Source organism: Carcharodon carcharias, chromosome 2, assembly GCF_017639515.1.
Source record: "Carcharodon carcharias isolate sCarCar2 chromosome 2, sCarCar2.pri, whole genome shotgun sequence".
Taxonomy (NCBI): domain Eukaryota; kingdom Metazoa; phylum Chordata; class Chondrichthyes; order Lamniformes; family Lamnidae; genus Carcharodon; species Carcharodon carcharias.
Genome location: NC_054468.1, coordinates 35499512 through 35522340, shown reverse-complemented (window position 1 = coordinate 35522340; position 22829 = coordinate 35499512). Strand labels below are relative to the sequence as shown.

The 22829-nt window shown below is 44.4% G+C and overlaps 1 protein-coding gene across 1 annotated transcript in view; it reads left to right on the top strand.

The window, feature by feature from the left end:
• Nucleotides 1-17052: 17052 nt before the first annotated feature.
• Nucleotides 17053-22829, top strand: part of LOC121287210 (uncharacterized threonine-rich GPI-anchored glycoprotein PJ4664.02-like) — a 248842-nt gene continuing 243065 nt past the window's right edge. Inside the window, exon 1 of the mRNA XM_041204885.1 lies at nt 17053-17236. Within this exon, the coding sequence (XP_041060819.1) occupies nt 17158-17236 (79 nt within the window). The 5' untranslated portion in view covers nt 17053-17157. The remainder of the gene's footprint in view (nt 17237-22829) is intronic.

The window sequence follows — 22829 nt, the reverse complement described above, 5'->3', positions numbered from 1 at the left end:
GGTGGCAGGGCCAGCAGGGAAGGGTGAGATGGAGGTGGGATTTGGGGGTGGGAAGGACCAGCGGTGTACGGTAAGAGAGTTTCCAGAGCATGTTTAAGAGACTGTCAAGGGGTTGCATTAGAGGATTCAGCATGGCATGCATGTCTTGGTCCCTCATGGGTGAGGTAGGCCTTTCTGGGCAGTGACAGTCTTAGAGAAATGTCTCAGGAGGACTTGGTCCATGCATTTAGTCCTGGGAGTTGGAAGGATGGTACTGGGATGCAGAGGCCACAGTTACATTCAGGGGAGGCATTTGGGTCTAGCATGGTGGGGGTGGTCCCTGAAAGTGAGGCTGCAGCTGGCCTTGAGAACAGAATGGGCTAGGTTCACAGGGTGGGGGAGGGGGGGTGGTGGCCTGGGGATGTCAACATTGAAGGGAACAGGGGGGAAAGCAAGAAAGTTGACATAAATAATAATGGGGTGAAGGGTGATGGTGGGTGGCTGAATGGTGACAGGAGGAAGGGGAATTAGGAGACGATGACTGTGGAGGAAGATGGGAGGAACTTGGTGGGTAACGGGAGAGGTTGGAAGGTGCTGGAAGCACTCATTATTGTACATGAACCATCTTCAATCTTCGCATGTAATGACGCAGTTCAAAAAATCTACAGAAAAATATATGGGAGGGATCTCCAAGCTGGTGGGAGGAGTTAATGGCTACTCTTTTGGCCTGAGTGAAGGGGCACCATATTAACTATTTCTTGAAGCCATGGAGAACTAGGCTCAGCTGAGTACTGTTCTCGAGGGTCAAATCCTCATTGAAGGAGCAATGCTCCATGACTAATGGGGCACATTTGTACGAGAATCCAGTAAGCTGGGGTTGAGTAGGTGAGATTGGCCATCTGGTCCTGACGGAGGCAGGAAAGAAGGGATGGAGGTGAATTCATCTCAGGGGCACTCACTGCAGGGCAGCAGTTAGATGCACACTCCAAACCTCCATTCTTCCAGCTAAATGGTCATGACAAGGCATAATGCAGAAAAACTTTCCATCACGCCAAGGCCATGATCTCCCTATAGAGTGTCTCTGGTATGGAGGCAAACTGACAACTGCTTGACGGATGGTTCTAACACATGATTGTCATCACCTGGGTCAATGTGCAATCTCTACATGTGCAATCATGTCTAAAGGGGAGGAACACCCATCAGTGGGCCTCCATAATGTCCTTCATCTGGAAGAAGTGGGCTAGGTAAGTCATGTCTAGATGGAAGCCAGGCCAAGGGCTTAGCACTGGCCTGCTGGATTGCAGATGGAGGAAAGCCTGTTAAGGGTATGCTCAATAAAATGTATCGTACCAATTTCTTCACAGATACAAAGAGGCACCAAGAATATAGGCTGCAGGCAACCCTGGCCTTGGTTCTGGCTCTCATACAAATGAGGAGAAGAAGGGCCTGTCATACAGGGTCAGGAGGAGCAGCACCTCAGCAGCAGGAGGGAGGGGGCCTCCAAGAAGTCCAAGATGCTCCTGAAAAGGGGAAAATGTAATGATAACCATTGGCCCGACTGCAGGTATATTGCAGATGCTGCCCATGTTTGGAAATTTGTCAAAGGCAATCCCACAGGTGCCTTCACTTGTCCAGGGATGTGGTAGCTCATATTTTCCAACTTCTCTGGGGAGAAATGCAACCGCTTGTACTTGGATGGCATCCCATGCCAGTGGCATTGAAGGTAACTGCCACACTGAAATTTTTGTCAGTGGTTCCTTCCAGGGCTCCACTGGGGACCTTTGTGGCATCTCCTAATCAGCGACACACAAATGCACAAGGGAGGTGACAGATGCTCTTTTCACTGGAGCTCCACAAGATGCCCAGTTCCGCGTGGATGCCGAAAGCCAGGCTGCCAGGTCAGTGGGATACGCAGTGATATTTGGTTTCCCGCATGGTGCCATTGACTGCACACATGTGGCCTTGAGAGCTCTCTGGAAGATTCATTCATAGAAAAGCATTTCACTCTTTGAATGTCCAGGTAATTTGTGATCACAGAAGGCAAATCCTGCATGTTTGTGCTTGCCACCCAGGGATATCTCCCAACTCTTATATTTTGAGCCACTTGCAGGTGCCATAGATCTTTGAGGGGCCTTGGCGATTACAGGGCTGGCTCCTTGGGGGCAATGGATACCTTCAGAAGACATGGCTGATGATGCCAGTTTGTTGTCCAAAGAGTGCTGCTGAGGAGAGCAACAATGTTGCAGTGCCTCTACCAGGTCTGTGATAGGGCAGGTGATTGGCCACCTAAGGATGTGTTTCTGATGTTTGGACCTCTCTGGCAGGGTCTGCAATACTCACCACAGAGTGTGTCCGGCGTCATTGTTGTCTGTTGCATCCTGCACAACCTCACGCTGCAAATGGGGGATGTCTCACCTGAGGGAGATATGGGGGAGTGAGATATCTCCTTGGATGAGCACTTTGAAGGGGGTGGAGCTGATGAGGGCCAGGATGTTAATGAGCCACATGATAAGGCCATTGCACAGGTATGACATGGCAGATGGACCTGTGACAATTTGATAGCTACCAGGTTCCAGGAGGAATAATGTGCCGACACATTTTTACAATTGTTTGGTTTTCTTGCCTTTGCTGGCTGGAAGGCCCCAGCACCTTGTTGCTCGTGGACATTCTTTCACACAAAAACTCCATGCTTTCTTAGAGCTTAATGAAATATCAGTACTTACTGCCTGCCCTAATGTTGGTTTGATCATTTGAATGCGCTAAAACATGGTTAAGTGCATAGCCCTAGAGATACCACGTAGCCGCTGTAGAACCTGAACTGCACTCCCTTCTCCCACAGCTTTCGGCAGCTTTAAGTAGAATAGTGATTTCACCCATCCCTCACCAAGTCAGTGTGCATGGCAGCTTATCAATGGTTTGACCTCATATTTAGTCAGGGATGCAATCCTGTCACCCTGACACCTGGTCCCAAAGTGGGGCTGACCAAACAGATCACTCTTTCAGGCATAACCACGTGGATGGGTCAACAGAGAGCAGCAGCACCATATGTCCCCTCGACATCGCTCCTCAGTGCAGATTGATGAGGCCTGATAGTGCTCCTGCCCCTCGATCACCATTTGTACATCATAAACCCAGGACTCTTGACATCTTTATCATGCCATGAAGTTCTTTGTAGTTTTTTGTAGTGTCCTCACTGAGTGTGCCTCACCTAGACCATGGGTTGCTGATGGGCATCCCTGCAATCATCAAAACACTTAAGTCTTTTTCCTCAATGGCTTTTGCATTAGTATGAGAGGGTGAGCCAACATTTTGGACATGCCAGCTGAGGTGGAACTGTTTGCTGCATTGATTCTGCAGGGGCCTGATAGAGCTGGCGTTGCATTGATAGCATCACAGTCCTCGAGATGGGCCAGAACACAAGCCCTTTCTAGGCTCTCTCCTAAATGACTAATAACCTTGTCATGCAACAAGTTCCAACTTGATTTGAGTGGTAACCCTTTACCCAAGGCCTACTGGCACCCTTGATAAGGAAGGTAGCAGGTCAAACAACTCTCCATATGAGGTCTAGCAAAGGCTTCAGCAAGATACATACAGATCTCTTAAATCCTACACTCAAAGCCCTCTTACAGTCAAGGCTAATGTGCCTGTTTTATCCTTACTTGCCTTGTTCAGCTGCATGGTCACTGAAATTGACAGATCACCAAAGATGGACATCCAACATTGAACGCGCCCACCACATCTTCCTCCAGGCATTAAGGTAGCCTCTGGATTTTGATTGTTATGATTACAGTGTGCAACTACAGTCTCTCACCCCTGAAACTGCATTCACAATGAACCTTGACACACACGTAGCTGATTTAAGTCCCTATGAGTAATTGTGCCATCCACATAAAACTGACATCAGTGCAACAGCAGCAGGAGATGCTACAGGCTTGATGAACACATCTCGCACTTGCACAGCATGATGAGCAGCTAGAATTGGCTGACAGGCGCATTGGCCAGGCAGCACACTGACAACCGATGGCATTGCCTAATCTTGCTTATTTGGGATTATGGGCTACTCATATTGGTGACAAAGTGGAGATTTACTTGGAGCTGGTGTACTTGGTCACCACGTTTGTCCCTTTCAACACGGCGTGCTTGGCCAGTTCCCCGGGCAGCAGCAGATGCACAGCGGTCTGGATGTCCCGAGAGCTGGGGAACTAAATCAATAGAAGTTCCTGATCAGACTTAGATGGGGGCCAACATTCTGAATTCTTAATTGACCATGAGACTTTGAAGCTACTATTAGAAAAATGGCATCCATGAGACTTGTAAATTAACTTAAAAATATATTTACAAATGTGCAGACTATAAACAATGAGTGTACATCTGTGCCACCTGTGTGCATTCAATACTTCTGAATTTTTCTTACTCTACCGCTCTGTCTCAGTGCAGTCCTGACATCCATAGCTGAGGTGGAGCCAGCCTGCTGACTGCTCTGCCCTATTGACTGACCTGAACTTTGGCGGGCATCCTCCTGAGGCCTAGAGGGCCCTGGTCTGCTAAGGGTCCCCTGCTAAGGTGCAGGTGCACCCTCCATGGCTTGACCTGCTGGAAGGCAAAGGTCACTGGCAGAGGGGAGGTGGAGTGCCAGGGCACCCTTGGAGTGTCCTAGATCAATGCCCCCTGTGTGCCTGGCTGGCACTTCTCCTCCCTGTGGATGTCTGATGGCTCCTCCCTGACTTCTTGAGGAGAAGAGGCACTTGGAGGGAGATCAAGATGCCCCGTCCCACTCTCACCTAGCCACTTCTGCACTGCACCCATGGCTAGAGCACATATCCGGCAGACACCATGCGTTCTGCTGGGCCTGTGTCTCCAAGGAAGGAGCCACTCTTTATATGGAGGCAGCCTAGCACTCGCATGTTGGAACCACACCAGCAGAAAGAACATGGATGGACTCCGCTAGCCCTCTATCCAGTCTGTAGACGACCTCTGGTATCTCTGCCTGATGTCCCCCTGCATGTCTGTGCATTTCCAACAGGTCTCTTAGGGCCCAGTCCAGAGGCTCATTATCTGATTTGGGCTCAGCAGGGGCCTATTCTTCAGCAGTCCTCCTGGGCTTCAGCTGTCACTGCCTCTACTAGCTGTGGATACATGCCTGTGAGGTGATCACCAGATTGTGACCCTGAGCCTGCTCTAGAAATAGGACCCATCTGAGGCGTGTGTATCTGCGTTGATGGAGGGTGCAGGTGAACGACTAACAGTGCATTGTTTGAGGATACTGAGGCTTCCTCCTTAGAGGTGGGCTGGGACTGTGATGTGTCCTGGTGAATGTCTGCCCCCATTTCTTGTTGGTACCTGGATTGGAGAAAAGAGAGATTTACTAAGCAGGCTTGTACATTAAAGATCCCTCACAGTCAATGTGTGCATATTGGAGCTGGAGAGTGGATGCAGCCTCACTTGGATCCTGGGGAATCTGATCTCACCTTCTGTGCAGGCACGGTCACACTCCAGCACTCTCTGCAGTCTGCTCCTCAAAGCTGCTGAGTGGAGGAATTTCTGCCATTCTGCTCCCGGTCTTGGCCTGCTGATGCTTGTTATGTCCTATCTTGTCCTGCAGAAAGACAGAAGGGTCGATTGTGAGGGAACTGGGTGAATGAGCAGTTAAGACACAAGCATTCCTATTGCCGCAGCTGAGCTCTCCCCAGTAAGTGATAAGAAGCTGATTGTCCTGGAGCTCAGTATGAGATTGAGAACTTAAAGTGGCTGACACTCATGCAGTGCTGATGTCCTATCTTTCTATCATGTGTGACATCCCTGTGCACCCTAATACTTAGATTGCCTAAAGCCCTTATGAGCATATGAGTTTGCAGAGCGTAGACGGTTCACTTACAATCACAGAATCACAGAATCACACAGTGCAGAAGAGGTCCTTTGGCCCATCGAGTATGCACCGACACATGAAAAACACCTGACCTACCTACCTAATCCCATTTACCAGCACTTGGCCCATAGACTTGAATGTTATGATGTGCCAAGTGCTCATCCAGGTACTTCTTAAAGGATATGAGGCAACCCGCCTCCACCACCCTCCCAGGCAGCGCATTCCAGACCATTGCCACCCTCTGGGTAAAAAGGTTTTTCCTCACATCCCCCCCTAAACCTCCTGCCCCTCACCTTGAACTTATGTCCCCTCGTGACTGACCTTTCAACTAAGGGGAACAGCTGCTCCCCATCCACCCCATCTATGCCCCTCATAATCTTGTACACCTTGATCAGATCATCCCTCAGTCATCTCTGCTCCAACAAAAACAAGCCGATCCAACCTCTCTTCATAACTTAAATGTTTCATCCCAGGCAACATCCTGGTGAATCTCCCCTGCACTCCCTCCAGTGCAATCACATTCTTACTCTGGTGGAACACAACAGACCATTTATCCTTTTGCTGCACTGAGGGCCTGTTCATTTTTTGGACCCCACGGGTGCTAACCACCCCCAGCAACCTCCTCCCAGGCTACCATGGTCAGACGGGAGGGCCTCCTGCCCCCATCCTGTGGAAACAGGACCTTCCGCCTTTCCTGGACAGCCTGGAGGAGAGTCTCCAGGGAGGTGTCGCCGAACCGTGGGTCCGAAGGTTGCCTTTTTTTCTTTTTGACATTGCGTTTGAAGCATAACTCGAAGGTCCCCTCCAGCAGTGATTGAAGGGCTGTCTGGGTGCCTTTGAATGTGGTGCCTAGACCTTGGGCCCCAAATTCCTGTCCCGCCCCGCGAGGAGATTTGCCGCGCTGCACGTGGATGCATAAATAATGAGCTGAAAAGTGAACACGTGTTCAACCATCCCACCATGAATCACTCAGACTTCCCCCAACCACCACAGAGCGGACGATGCTGGCCTATGTGTTTCTCAGTAAGCCTCTTCGGATATAAAAAGGAATGGCTTTTATTTTTTTTACACAAAATCAAAATGCTTTCTGGTCATTGCTGCAGCCCCCAAGGCAATTTGTCCAGCTGATTCCTGCTGAAGTTGTGAAATCATTCAGCATTGCAAAAATATTACCTGTCTTTGCTGTCGTCTTGAGCTCTTTGCAAAACAGGAAGTCTCCCTTTATTTCCTTATTCCACACATATCTAACATAACTGGCACATTTTAGAAACTTCTGTGAATTCATCAAGCTGTACAGTAAAAGCATTGTCATACAGTTTACTAAATCAATCCATTGTTTGTGTCACTTGACATTGGCATTTTTCAGTGTCATTTGACATTGATATATTTTCCAGTTGCTTGGCTTTCTGCTGTCCAAACATTTCCCTTATGATTTCAAAAACAGACAACATTATCAACACTTCAGTAATTATATTTAATATTTTGCTGTAGCTATTTTCTGCACCACCGTGTAGGATGAGATTACAAGCTTTTTATCAGTGACAGATATGGATTTCTTTAGAACTGACTGGTTTTATTTGCTCAAAAAATGAATGCTGCTTTTCCTTAATTAGTAATAAGTAATAAGTACTAATGTCCTACATTTAGGCAAGGCTGATTTCAATGGGATGAGAGAAACTACACAGTAAACTGGGAAAATCTGTTCACGGGTAAAACTTCAAAAGATGGGAGGTGTTCAAAAAAGAATTATATCCTTAAGAGGCAAGAATCCTGCTCGCTAAAATGGGCAGCCATGGGCAAAAAGAGGCAAGAGACAACATAAAAATAAAAGAAAAAAACATACAATAGTGCAAAAAATAGCACAGATCCTGGGGAATGAGAACGAACAAAGGGTGACAAAGCAGACAGTAAAAGCTACAAAAAGGAAATATGAAAAGAAACTTGCAATGGATAGCAAATCAACACAGAACAATTTTACAATTACGTTAGGATGCACTGCAGCAACTCACCAAGGCTCCTTTGACAGCACCTTCCAAACCCATGATCACTACCACCTAGAAGGGCAGCAGATGCATGGAAACACCACCACCTGCAAATTCCCCTCCAAGTCACACACCATTCTGACTTGGAAATATATCACCATTCCTTCATTGTGGCTGGGTGGAAATCCTGGAACACTGTCTCTAACAGCACTGTGGGTGTACCTACATCACATGGGCTGCAGCTGTTCAAGAGGGTGGCTCACCACCACTTTCTCGAGGACAATTAGGGATGGGCAAAAAATGTTGGCCTAGTCAGCGACACCCACATCCAATGAATGAATAAATTAAAAAGAAATGTGGGCCTGTTGAAAACTGATAATGTTGATTTTACCAATGACAAGAGGTTAAAAAGTGGACCTGCTAAAGTACAGTAGAGAAGAGGTCAGAATGCCAAACATCCCAAGAAAACTAATATCATATAAGGGACAGGAACTCACCAAAATTAATGTAAGGAAAATAATAGTAATGAAGCACCAAAGAGTGACAAATTCCCAGAACCAGATACTTCCAATTTCAGTATTTTAAAGGAAGCAGGTGAATATATTGCAGGTGCCCTACTATCATTTTCATCTCTTGCTGGGAAATTGTTAGAATCTATAATTAAGGTTAACTGACTGAACAACTGAACAGAGGGCCAGCATGGATGCAAAAAGGATATGTCATATCTGATAAACTTGATTGAATGTTTGTTGAAGAAGTCATTAAAGGAGTGGAATGTCTATGCGTCTAATTTATACAGACTTTCAGAGGGCATTTGATGAATTCCCATTAACAGATTGTTAGCTAAAGTTGAAGTTTATGGAATTAAAGACAAATTATTGGCTTGGTTAGGAAACTGGCTGAGTGGCTGGAGTCAGAAAGTAAGGATAATGGGCAGGTATTCTAATTAGCAGTAGTGCACCAGGACGATCTGTTTTGGTGCCTCATCGATTCACCGTATTTATTAGCAACTTAAATGAAATGGAAGGCCACGTATTCAAGTTTGCTGATGACACAAAGAGGGCCGGTATTGTAAGCAGTTTGGATGGAAGCATAAAATTGCAAGAGATATTGATAGATCAAGTGACTGGACAAAGCTATGCCAAATGGATTTCAATGTAGAAACATGTAAAGTCATCCACTTTGAACCTGAAAAGGGTAGAAAACTTTTTAAATGGTGAAAAGCCAGAAATAGTGGATGTCCAAAGAGACTTGGGGGTCCAGGTACATTGTTCATTAAAATGTCATGAACAGGTACAGAAAAAAGTTAATGGAACACTGGCCTTCATTTTCAGCAGACTCGAATACAAGGCAGGTATAAATCATGCTTCAGCTGTACAAAGTCCTGGTTAAATTCAACCTGGCTTATTGTCAGCAGTTCTGCGCACCATGCCTTTGGTCTTGGAGGGAGTGCAGCATTGATTTCCTAGAATGTTACCTGGATTCCAAGGGCTAAGTTCCAAGAGATTACACAAGCTAGCATTGTACTCACTGGAATTTAAAAGGTTAAGGGATGATTTGCTTAAAGTTTTCAAGATATTAAAGGAATAGTGTAGATAGAGAGAAGCTATTTTGACTGGTTGAGTAGTCCATGATTAGGGAGCATTGTCTAAAAATTAAAACCAGACTTTCAGGAGTGATGGGAAGAAACAATTCCACACACAAAGAGTGGTAGAAGTTTTGAACTTCCAGAAATCTTCCAAAAGTCTCTTCCACTAATGGCAATTGATGCTAGTTCAATTGTTAGTTTTAAGTATGAGAGTGATAGATTTTGTTAATTAAAGACGCTAAGGGATATGGGGTTTAATCACAGTTCAACTATGATCTTATTGAATGGCAGAAGAGGCTCGAGCGACTAAATGATCTACTCCAGTTCCTATGGCCTGAATCTTCCAGTCAGCGTGCAGGGGCGGGCGGGCGATCGTGGATGAGGTTTCCTAAAAAACGCAAAGGCCGCTTGGCCTTTTAGCCTGCCCGTGAACCATAAGGTTATACGGGCAGCATTAACAATTAGATCAATTACTTTCTTAATGGCCTTAATGGGCCATTTACATATTGGTGGGCACACAGCCGCCTCTGGCGTGCGCCCACTGAACGAAATATCGCGTGACTGCGCGATGACATCAGGACACACACCCGACGTCATTGCGCGTCAATTTACATGTCGGTGTGTCAGGCCCACCTCCACATGCTGACTGAAAAATCCTGCTCCTCAATTTTCGAATGTCACTCCTGCCTTCAGTACCTTCCTTTTTGTTCTAAGAAAAAAACTTCTTGGGAACTTCCAGCTGCTCCTTCTCTTCCCTGACTACCTGCCATCCTTTCACCTTCCCACTTTTTATCCTTTTCCAATTTGAAAGCGTGATGGAAAAAAAGGCTTAGCTCTATGAACTAACTCATAATTATCAGCTATCTCTGCTGCTTGTCTTACAGAATCAACCCTCGGTTCCTCCACATGAGTTCTCACTACCGAAGGGATTGAATCTTTAAATTCTTCCAAAAGAATGACTTCCCTAAGAGCTGCATAGGTTGTCTCTATTTTTAATGCCCATATTCACCGGTCAAAATTACTTTGTTTTACTCCTTCAAACTCAAGATAAGTATGCCCAGGCTTTTTTCTCATATTCCTAAATTTCCACCCGTATGCTTCAGGAACCAACTCATATGCACTCAAAATAGCTTTTTTCACCACATCATAATTCACCAACATTTCTTTTGAAAGTGAAGAATATACCTTGTGTGCTCTACCTAACAACTTAGACTGTAATAATAATACCCACTTTTCATGTGGCAATTTCATCTGTCTAGTTAGCTTCTCAAATGAAATAAAGGATGCTTCAATGTCTTTCAAGCTGGAAGAGCTTGTACAAATTTAAACATATCCCCACTGGGCTCTACTCTGGAGACAAATCCTTCCTCATCTACTGATGTCTCTTTTCTAACTGCCAACGTTTTCATTTGGAATTTTCTTTCTTACTTTCTCTTTCCTCCTCTTCTTGCTTTCTCTTTCCTCCTTTCCTCCATCTTCACAATTTCTAATTCCCTTTTAAAAGCCATTTCTCTGTCCTTTGCTTCTAATTCAAGCTTTTACATTTGCAACTGAAGTCTCACTACCTCCAGCTGTGACTCACTAGTGTCAGGTTTCACTTCCAACTGTAGATGCTGTGCTATACTTTTAATATAATCTGATTTCCTAGCCCCCTCAGGTAACCCCAATTTTAACTTACCTGCCAACTCTGTTAACTTACTTTTGGTTATTTTCTCTAACCCAATCAGAGTTATCTCTTCTACACCCAGAAAAGTCTCAGCAATTGCCAAAGCCATCTTTCAGTCTCACCACTTTAGAAATACCTCACCAACACATGAACTCAAAGTGCGTCTCGTACTCGTAAGCTTAAGATTCACCAATTCCTAACCAATCGAGGAATTAGAAGTATAATTTATCCCGGTACTGCCCCCAATTGTTTTGCAGTTGGTACAGCTGAGTTATTTAAAAATCCCAGGAGGGAAACTTTAAATAACTGTTATAACCTATAATTTTAAGAGTTATGTTTGAGATGAGACTCTAAATTCAGGTATCAGACCACCAGTTCTCGAGGTTTTACATTAAATTAAATGAAACGTTAAGGCAACAGCAACCCATAGACTTAACCAGAGATCAGGCAAAGCATTTTCCCCTTACAAATTCAAAATGAGGTTCTTTTCACTTTGGTTCCTGTGGAGAGGGTTGGAGGCTTACAACTGCCTTTTGATTTCACATTGCCTTTGCTCTGCATACCCAAAAACTGCTGAAGTTATATCTACCATCCCTCCTGCCGAGATCTCCTGCCACCTGAAAAATTCAGATCGAGGTGTTTTCATTGTAATAAAGTGGGGCGCATAAAATCAGTCTGTTGGAGATTGCAGGAAAAATCTGTAAGAATTATTGGGGTACAGAAAAGCTCTGGAAGTAAAAGTACTGGGGGTTCTGATGTTCACGCACAGGAAAAACCAGTAGTTTGTGTACAGGTGAAACAGGGAGAATCCGTGAAAGGTAAAGCAGTGGGAATGTGTTCACAGTTTACTCAAGAGAATTCTGGAGAGAAGGTTGCAGAAATGTTTAAAGATTTTGTATGTGACGGGATGGTCTTTCCATGTGTACAGGATGGAGTAGATAAAGATGTTAACATTTTAAGAGACACAGAGGCTAGTCAATCCTTAATGTTGTGGGATAGTGATATTTGTTGTTCAGAGGGAATGTTGCACGAGAAGGTAATAATAAATGGGTTTCATGGTGATGCTAAATCTATTCCATTGTGGAAGGTAAATTTAAAGAGCAAATGGAAGACAGGTGAAGTTATAGTTGGAGTGGTGGAAAAATTGCCCATTGCAGATGTTCAATTTATTCTGGGTAATGATATAGCTGGATCACATATGTGGGTGATGCCTGTGATAGTTGAGCAGCCTGTAGAAGTGTTTTCAAAAGAAGTGCTACAGAAGGAACATCCTGGATTGTTTCCTGATTGTGTTATAATGAGATCAAAGGCCCATAGGGAAGAACTAAATAAACAGGTTAAGCAGGCAGTTCAAAGGCAAGAAGAAGGTGTCGAAATCCAATTAGCTGTTATTTGATAACATTGTTCTGGAGGAAGGAATGCAGGACAGTTCAGTTGAAGCATTTAACTCAAAGAGGTTATTGGAGTTACAGAAAAATGAGTTGCAATTAAAAGTTATGTCAGGTAGTTTATTCAGAAACAGAAACAAAATGTATTCCAGTTGATTATTATCTTCGAGGGAATTTGTTTTTTTATTCATTCACGGGATGTGGGCTTTGCTGGCTGGGCCAGCATTAATTGCCAATCCCTGGTTGCCCTTGAGAAGGTGGTGGTGAGCTGCCTTCTTGATCCACTGCAGTCCCTGTGCTGTAGGTACACACACAGTCCCGTTAGGAAGGGAATTCCAGGATTTTGATCCAGCGACAGTGAAGGATCAGCGATATATTTCCAAGTCAGGATGGTGAGTGACTTGGAGGGGAAATTTCAGATGGTATTCCCATTTATCTGCTGCCCTTGTCCTTCTAGGTGATAAAGATCATGGGTTTGAAAGGTGCTGTCTACGGAGCCTTGGTGAATATCTGCAATGCAGGAATTGTAGATGGTACACACTGCTGCTAATGTGCATCAGTGGTGGAGGGAGTGAATGTTTGTGGATAGGGTGCAAATCAAATGGATTGCTTTGTCCTGGATGGTGTCCAACTTCTTGAGTGTTGTGGGAGCAGTACTCATCCAGTCAAGTGGAGAGTATTCCATCACATTCCTGGCTTGTGCCTTGTAGATGGTGGACAGGCCTTGAGGAGTCAGGAGGTGAGTTATTCACTGCAGGATTCCTAGCCTCTGATCTGCTCTTGTAGCCACAGTATTTATATAGTTAGTCCAGCTCAGTTTCTAGTCAATGGTAACTCCCAGGATGTTGATAGTGGGGGATTCAGTGATGGTAATGCTATTGAACATTAAGGGGTGATGGTTGGGTTCTCTCTTGTTGGAAATGGTCATTCCCGGACCCTTATGTGGCGTGAATGTTACTTGCCACTTGTCAGCCCAAGCAAGTCCAGGTCTTGCTGCATTTGGACATGGACTGCTTCAGTATCTGAGGAGTCGCGAATGGTGTTGAACATTGTGCAAACATCTCCTCTTCTGGCCTTATGATGAAAGGAAGGTCATTAATGAAGCAGTTGAAGATGGTTGGGTCTAGGACACTACCCTGAGGAACTCCTGAAGTGATGTCCTGGAGCTGAGATGACTGACCTCCAACAACCACAACCATCTTCCTTTGTGCTAGGTATGACTCCAGCCAGCAGAGAGTTTTCCCCCGATTCCCATTGACTCCAGTTTTGTTAGAGCTCCTTGATGTCACCCTCAGTCAAATGCTGCATTGATGTCAAGGACAGTCACTCTCACCTCACTTCAGGAGTTCAGCTCTTTTGTCCATGTTTGAACCAAGGCTGTAATGAGGTCAGAAGCTGAGTGGCCCTGGCAGAACCCAAGCTGGGCATCAGTGAGCAGGTTATTGCTAAGCAAGTGCCACTTGATAGCACTGCTGATGGCCCCTTCCATTACTTTACTGAAAATGGAGAGTAGACTAACGGGCCGGTAACTGGCCGGGTTGGGTTTGTCCTGCTTTTTGTGTACAGGACATACCTGGGCAATTTTCCACATAGCCCGGTAGATGCCAGTGTTGTAGCTGTACGGGAACAGCTTGGCTAGGGGCACGGCAAGTTCTGGAGCACAAGTCTTCAGTACTATTGCCAGAATATTGTCAGGGCCTATAGGATTTGCAGTATTCAATGCCTTCAGTCATTTCTTGATATCACATGGAGTGAATTGAACTGGCTGAAGACTGGCATCTCTGATACTGGGGGCATCTGGAGGATGCCGAGATGGATAATCCACTCGGCATTTCTGGCTGAAGATTGTTGCGAATGCTTCAGCCTTATCTTTTGCACTGATGTGCTGGGCTCCTCCATCATTGAGGACGGGGATATTTGTGGAGTCTCCTCCTCCAGTGAGTTGTTTAATTGTCCACCACCATTCACAACTGGATGTGTCAGGACTGCAGAGCTTAGATTTGATCTGTTGGTTGTGGGAATGCTTAACTCTGTCTGTCACTTGCTGCTTATGCTAATTGGCACACAAGTAGCCCTGTTTTGTAGCTTCACCAGGTTGACACCTCATTTTTAGGTATACCTGGTGCTGCTCCTGGCATGACCTCCTGCACTTTTCATTGAACAGAGGTTGATCCCCTGGCTTGGTGGTAATGGTAGAGTGGGAGATATGCTGGGCCATGAGGTTACAGATTGTGTTTGAATATATTTCTGCTACTGCTGATGGCCCACAGTGCCTCATAGATGCCCAGTCTTGAGTTGCTAGATCTGTTCGAAATCTATCCCATTTAGCACAGTGGTAGTGCCACACAACACGATAAAGGGCATCCTTAATGTGAAAGCGGGACTTCGTCTACGCAATGATTGTGCGGTGGTCACTCCTACCAATACTGTAATGGACAGATGCATCTGCGGCAGGCAGGTTGGTGAGGATGAGGTCAAGTGTGTTTTTCCCTCTTGTTGGTTGCCTCACCACCTGCTGCAGACCTAGTCTAGCAGCTATGTCCTTTAGGATGCGGCCTGATCGGTCAGTAGTGGTGCAACCGAGCCACTCTTGGTGATGGACATTGAAGTCCCTCACCCAGAGTACATTCTGTGCCCTTGCCACCCTCAGTGCTTCATCCAAGTGATGTTCAACATGGAGAAGCACTGATTCATCAGCTGAGGGAGGGTGGTATGTGGTAATCAGCAGGAGGTTTCCTTGCCCACGTTTGACCTGATGCCATGAGACTTCATGGGATTCGGAGTCAATGTTGAGGACTCACAGGGCAACTCCCTCCCGGCTGTATACCACTGTGCCACCACCTCTGCTGAGTCTGTCCTGCTGGTGGGACGGGACATATCCAGGGATGGTGATCATGGAGTCTGGGACATTAATTGTAAGATATGATTCCGGAATGTTGCTTGACTAGTCTGTGAGACAGCTCTCCCAATTTTAGCGCTAGCCCCCAGATGTTGGTAAGGAGGACTTTGCAGGGTCGACACAGCAGCGAATGCCATTGTCACTTCTGGTGCCTAGGTCGATGCCGGGTGGTCAATCCAGTTTCATTCCTTTTTTGTGTCTTATTTTAATGAGAGAGTGGTGGTCAGATTATGTCTCAGCAAATGAAAGCTGGAGGGAGTTGCATCAGATTGTTATCCCATTAGGGTATAGAAATGAGATTCTGAGGATTGCTCATAAAATACCAATGGGGGGACATTTAGGAATTAGGAAAACACAGGAAAAGGTACAGAGGTATCTTTTTTGACCAGGATTGCATAGGGATGTTGTCAAATTCTGTAGAACCTGTCATATATGTCAAGTAACCATAAAACCATGAGCAGTGATTCAGCTGCCGCTTTTAATCCCAATACCTTTGAAGAACATTTTACCAGGGTCATGATTGATTGTGTAGGACCCCTCACTGAGACTAAAAGTGGAAATCAGTATTTACTTACAATGATGGATGTATCTACTAGGTTTCCTGAAGTGATACCTTTAAGAAATATTACAACTAAGAAGATTGTGGCTGCTTATATTTCACCCCTTTCCTATTTCTACTTAGTTCTGTCAAAGGGTCATGAGGACTTGAAACGGCAACTCTTTTCTTCTCCGCCGATGCTGCCAGACCTGCTGAGTTTTTCCAGGTAATTCTGTTTTTGTTTAAGATTGTGGAGGAGTTAAGTACATTTTTTACGAGAAATGGCTTACCTAAAGAAATACAATCAGATCAGGTGTCAAATTTCATGTCACAGCTGTTTCAGGAAGTAATGAACAGTTTGGGGATAAAATAGTTTAAATCACAGGATGAGGTCTGTTCCATTGTCATGTTCTACCTGGTGCTGAAAATTGTGGATTTCCCAGTGCCTGTTCTGTTCTCCATTCTGTTCATTTCCTCTTTCTTTGTCAATCTTTAGGATTCTTTTTGGCATACACATATCAGGGCCGAATTATGTCACTGGGACATGACAGCAATTTGCCAACCCACTGCATAACTGAACCGGTGCTAGATGTGGCCCATAAATTTTTGTTAGTAAATATTTTTGTTTTGTTATGAGGTCAGTGTTTCACCATGGTGATTCCTAAGAAGACACACTGCTGCATATTGAACCCCATGGTCTTTACGATCCCAGTCAAAATTCTATTAAAAAATTAAAATAAAATGTGATATTTATATTACTGCAACATATTAGTACAATAGTATTATTCTCATTATACTAGCGTAAGTTTCAGTTTTGAAATCACACTGCACCCAGAATCCAAAGGCTTATATTTCAGCCTGTTCCTCATTCCTCTTACATATTCACATCTTTTATAAGTTTTCTTCAAGCAATTGAATTCCATTGAAAGAAAAATGAATGATTTATCACAGTATGTTTACAATCCTATAATTCCTCTAGGCTTTCATTATATATAATAAAGCATAAATATCAGAAATCTATCAATGTGGTAGAAAGCCTGGAGTTTATATGAATCATCTATGAAATATGAGAAGTTTACTTAACCCGGAAAAAAGTGTCAGAAAAAAAAATCGTAGCGGGGAAGAGTTCCAGAGGAGGGAGGAGTGGTCACAGACAAGCTGACTGCAACTGAAAACATTTGCCTTAGCAAAGTTAACACAAGCTCTATAACTTTGTGCACAAGGGTACAAGGAAGCATATACTGTAGCAACATGGGGAGAGCAGCAGCATGGATCTATCCCTTTCTTTTACTGGTTAATAGTGACTTAATTCGTGGAGAGAGTACAACAGGTAAACAAATTTAACATCGTTCTTGTCTGTGTTCACTGGGCAATAAGATGCAAGAAATGAGATTTCTTATGGAGCATAAACATAAGGGGAAGAGTTTCCACAGGCATTAGGTGTGGATAAATATGTTTATATTTTAGTGCATATTTCTGGTAAACTATGTGATTTTAGCTGGTTAAATTTAGGTGCGTATTTAGAGGGGGGGTCTCCAAACTTTGCTGTTGCTAAACTGTGCCTGGAATCCCTGGATGTCGACAAATGCATTGTCTGTCAATGGGAGAGAATGCACACCCTATGCAAGATAAACAGAAACTAGCAGGATTTCTTAATTTGGCTTGGAAGCTTGTAAACCTGCCAGACAGCTGATCAGAACAAAAATAAAACTTTGCTACACATATCACACATGTTCTCCTTATTTATTAGATAAAGGGTGAAATATCTGAGATCCAACCTGACTTTCAGGTTTTTATTATTCCTTCATGGGACGTGAATGTTGCTGGCAAGGCCTGAATTTGTTGCCCGTTCCCCTTTTGCCTTGAGAAGGTGGGTGGTGAGCTCCAGCAGGTCTCCATCCAGCAGGTGGATTGCCACTGACTTTACACCCGCAATGGATTTGAAAGGAAAAAATTAGACCCTTGGCCAAAACGGGGCACATGCCGAAGGTGTTAATTTCTCAGTGTGCAGGTCCCTGCGGCATGAGCTGGCACCAAGTCTTGTTTAAATAGAAGCCATGAGCCATGTGGGCAACAAATGGAGCTTGCTGGTTGGGGCCTGATTTATACTGTTGAGCTTCGACATCAAGTTGCCCCACAGGTAGGTCCTTGGTGGGGCTCCCGGTGATGGTGGGGGTTGGTGGTGTGGCAAATGAAGCCAGGGTCATGAACCCCAGCTTGGAGAAGAAAACAATATTTTTCTGAAGCCAGAAGGAGCACAACAGGACCCTAACTTTGACAAAGGTTTGTAGCTGTTTTTCCAGTCAACTTCTGGCAGTCCCATTCGTAGCTGAATTTTGTATCAGGTTCACTGATTCCTGGATCCAGTTTTGTAAAGCAGCATTATACCTGTCTCAGGTAAGTGGGCTGCTCGCCAATTTAGTGGCTGCCTGAAAATGGCACCTGGCAGGCTTTGGACATCCATGGGGCAGTGAGGTGCACCCCACCCCCACCCCCCAAATGGACAGCAGAGAGTTGAATTTCTTGATTTTCTGATTAACTCCCTAGCTGTGCAAGACCCTACCAATAGCACAAGGTCTCAGGAAATTTCATCATAATTGTACTCAGATATAATTTACACTTACAGCATTGGGTTTAAGTGGTTGGGGTTCGGGTCCTAGTTATGATGGTCTAAACAGCATGAGTAGGACTGGCTTGAGGGACCAACTGGCACTTTCCTGCCAGTTACATTTGTATATTCATACATTTTACCTGCCATGATGGACCACTTTGGCTTTAACAGTAAAACTTAATAGTGGTGAAATGAAGTCAGTTGCAGGGCAGGTTGGAAATTACTGGATTTAACTCACAGGACAGTGTCCTCACCTAATCTGAAGTTCCTGTTTATTCTGGGCTTTCTGGCAGCTCTCTCCTACTTTTATCTCTCTCTTGGCTTCCACTTCACCCTCTTAGACTGTGGGCTGTGTGGAGCAGCCATGTCCCACGGGGAAACCGTAGTAAATGATGTGACATTTACGAAGTGAATTATAGCTTTTGGTTGCGAAGATTGTTTGATACTCGTGACACTTAATACTCACATGTATACAGCCTGCAGCAAAAGGTTGCATAGCGTTAATATCATTAGAGGTTTCAGATAATTAAATTATCGTTTCCTGAAAGTCTCAGTATGCGTTATTATTTTTGGTATATTTTTGACTTACTTGTCCCTGGTGTTCACTTTGCAATCCTGCAACTCGCCACAATGAAAGAAGCCTGAGGGCGCTTCATCAAAAATGAGGGTGTAGGCATATCATTTGCATGTTCATTGCTTACTTTCAATGGCTTAAAAATCAGATTTGTTGTATTATGGGCGGGTGCTTCACTCCATAACATTAGTTCCCAGGTGGTGAAGTTGAAAATTAACCTGAATATTCAAGATTTTTGACAATACTTTTTTTAAGTTACAGGAACTTTTCAATTAAGGAATTTAAATAACTCAATGAAGTGTAATAAGCAAATTAGCAAATAACCAGCTTATTTTTAGTCCAATCATGAGGTGTGGGCATTGCCGGCAAGATCAGCATTTATTGCCCATCCCCAGTTGCACCGGAGAAGTAATGTTGAGTCCTGAGCTTGAACCTTGGGCTTGATTTTCCCTGACAGCAGGAATCAGAAATTGGGACTGTTCTGAGCCCTGAACCTGCTCCCGGGGGAAAGCTGTCATTCTCTCCCATTTTCATGTGGTTTCCCCCGTAATTGGCATGGAGACAGGTTCTCCACCCAATTAAGGGTAGTGGAAGGGCTGCTGAAGCTGGAGAGCCAATCAGAGGCCTTCCAGCTTGACAGTCTCAACCACCTGTAATGGAAGACAAGTAACAGAGAGGGTGCTTCAACATGGAGGTGTCCTCTCTCCATCCTTTTAACATCTTTAATTAAAAAATAGTTTCAACAGACAGGTCACCACTCTGAGGGGAGTGGGGATGGGGAATCCATTTAGATACAGCCTTCGGTTAATCTGGCACCCAGTCTGACAGGCAGCGAGGGTCTTTAGGCCCACCTACAGACTCCTAAGTTGGTCCCTGCCATTGTGCGAAACTGGTGGGTGTACTGCAAATCCCAGTCAGCCTCCTTTAATTGGACTAAATTAAGCTTTAAATAACCTAATTTGCTACCCTGCTGGCTGTGATCCCATCTGTGCAAAATGGCGAGATGGAGCTCAAATATATTTCTAATTTTCATTTGATAAACAAATAAACTTAATAAATGAATAAAATAAATATATTTAACACATCTCCTTCCCTCTGTCTCTCTCCCTGTCTTTCGCTCTCCCTCACTATCTTTCACTCCCTCTCTCTCTCATCTCTCACACTCTGTCTCTCTCTCTCCTTCTCCATTCCTTTTATAAAAGTCTAAAGTTAGAGAGGAATTGACACATATTGAGGCGAGATAAAGTCTCCACATGTCAAGATCCTAACATTGTCCGTTGCTTATGAGGACAGTATTGAGTAAAACAAGTGAGGCAATTGGAGGAAAGCAAGTGAGGCAAGTGAGTTGCCTGATCCTGCCTTTCCCCCACTCCTGAGTGAGATCCCTGACTGTCAGAATGGTGTCAGGAAACCACCATGATGATTGGCACTCATGGACCTCTGCCCTCGCCCCCATATCTTGGCGAGAATCAAGTCAATGTGGACCCCTGTCCCATCATCTAACATCTGATTACAGAGTACAAAAAAACAGAAAATTGTGTTCTCGAAGGGTATGTATGCATACTATATGTGGAAAAGGAAAAGGACTTGAATATCATTCAACTATTCATTGAAATTTTCCAGTCACTATGAAGCAGTTATTAATAAAGCTAATAAATACAGGACAATAACACTTCACAAGTTTAAAGTATTTGTTCTAATGTTACCTAGGCCACTTTAGTTGCTGATGTAGTATCAGGACTGATTTGTGCTGGTGGGAAGCCTTGCCTGTTGTTTGCGTCTATAGGTAATTTGTGGGTGTGCCGCCCACATCCAGTCATGAATGTTGGTGGACAATTAAATAATGAACAAGAGGAGGAGGCTTCACAAATATTCCATCCTTAATGATGGGGGAGCCCAGCACATCAGTGCAAAAGACAAGGCTGAAGCATTTGCAATCCAGAAGTACCATGTAGATGATCAATCTCCTTCTGAGGTCCCCCAGCATCACAGATGCCAGTCTTCAGCCAATTTGATTCACTCCACGTGATATCAAGAAACAGCTGAAGTCACTGGATACTGCAAAGGCAATGGGCGCTGACAACATTCCTGCAATAGTACTGAAGACTTGTGCTCCAGAACTAGCTGTTCCAGTTCAGCTACAACACTGGCATCTAGTTGAGAATGTGGGAAATTGCCAAGGCGTTTCCTGTCCACAAAGAGCTAATCTAACTCACCCAATTACTATCGAATCGGCCTGTTGTTGATCAGCAGCAGACTGATGGAAGGTTTCATCAACAGTGCCATCAAGCAGCATTTACTCAGCAATAGGCTGATGTTCAGTTTGAATTCTGCCAGGGCCACTCAGTTCCTGACCTCATTACAGCCTTGGTCCAAACATGGAAAAAGAGCTGAACTCAGGAGGTGAGGTGAGAGTGGCTGCCCTTGACATCAAGGCAGCATCTGACTGTGTGGCATCGAGGAGCCCTAGCAATGAGAATCAGTGGGAAAACTCTCTGCTGGTTGGAGTCATACCTAGAGCAAAGGAAGATGGTTGCAGTTGTTGGAGGTCAATCATCAAAGTCCTGGGATATCACTGCAGGAGTTCCTCAGGATAGGCCAAGCCATCTTCGGCTGCCTCATCAATGACCTTCCTTCCATCATAAGATCAGAATGTTCGCTGGTGATTGAACAATGTTCAGCACCATTCTCAACTCCTCAGGTACTGAAGCAGTCCATGTACATATGCAGCAAGACCCGGACATTATTCAGGCTTGGACTAATAAGTGGAAGGTTACATTCATGCCACAGGAATGCCAGACAATGACCACATCCAAGAAGAGAAGGATAGGCATGTTGGCCTAGCCAGTGACACCTACATCCCATGAAAGAATAAATAAAAAATAACACTTTTCCTTTCTCCTTAACTGATGGAATAATTGAAGTTAAAGTGCCATTGTTTCTCCTGATGGATGTTAAGTGGGCAATGATCCTACCGGTGGAACGGGATTAAAAAATAGATTCTGTTGAATGCAACTTTGGGCCTCTACTTTTAAAAGAAACATTGTTTCGCTGGAGGTTATTCAGGGAAGGGTGGTTAGGATGCTTTTAGGAATTGGGGCTCCTAATTACGAGCTGAGATATTGGAGCTTAACTTGCTATTGTTTAAAAAAATGATTGATGACATGATTTGGGATTTTTTTAATAGAGTATGGCATTGAACTGTTGAGGTCAGGATTGGTAGTCCAGGAGTTTATGAATTCATATTACCATAGCCAGTTAATACAATTGATTTCAATAAATCTGAGAGCTTACAGGCCGATAAACTGCTTGATCATGGTAATATACCAAATAGATTAAAGATGATCTTCAAGGAAGGGAAGCCCATCACTCCAAGCAAAAATAACTCAAGTTGCATATCGAGGCTAACCCAATGCAGAATACTCATACACCACAAACACATTAAAATCACATGCTATTTAACAGACTGTGAGCACAGGCTGGAGAATGCACATTGAAGTTAAGAAATCTTATTAGACACTGAGGACTATAAGATATATTTAGACACTGAGCACGCATTATGTGGAATAGCAAAATGAATTGATGGTGTGTCGACTACTCTTTTAAAAAGGGTTAGATAATGATCTGTTTGGGAATGGTATGGTTGGCTATAAAAATACAAGTGGACTGAAATAATCCGGACAGAATTGAATGATTTTCCTATCACTGCAGCCCCAATAATGCCTGTAAACAGGGTTG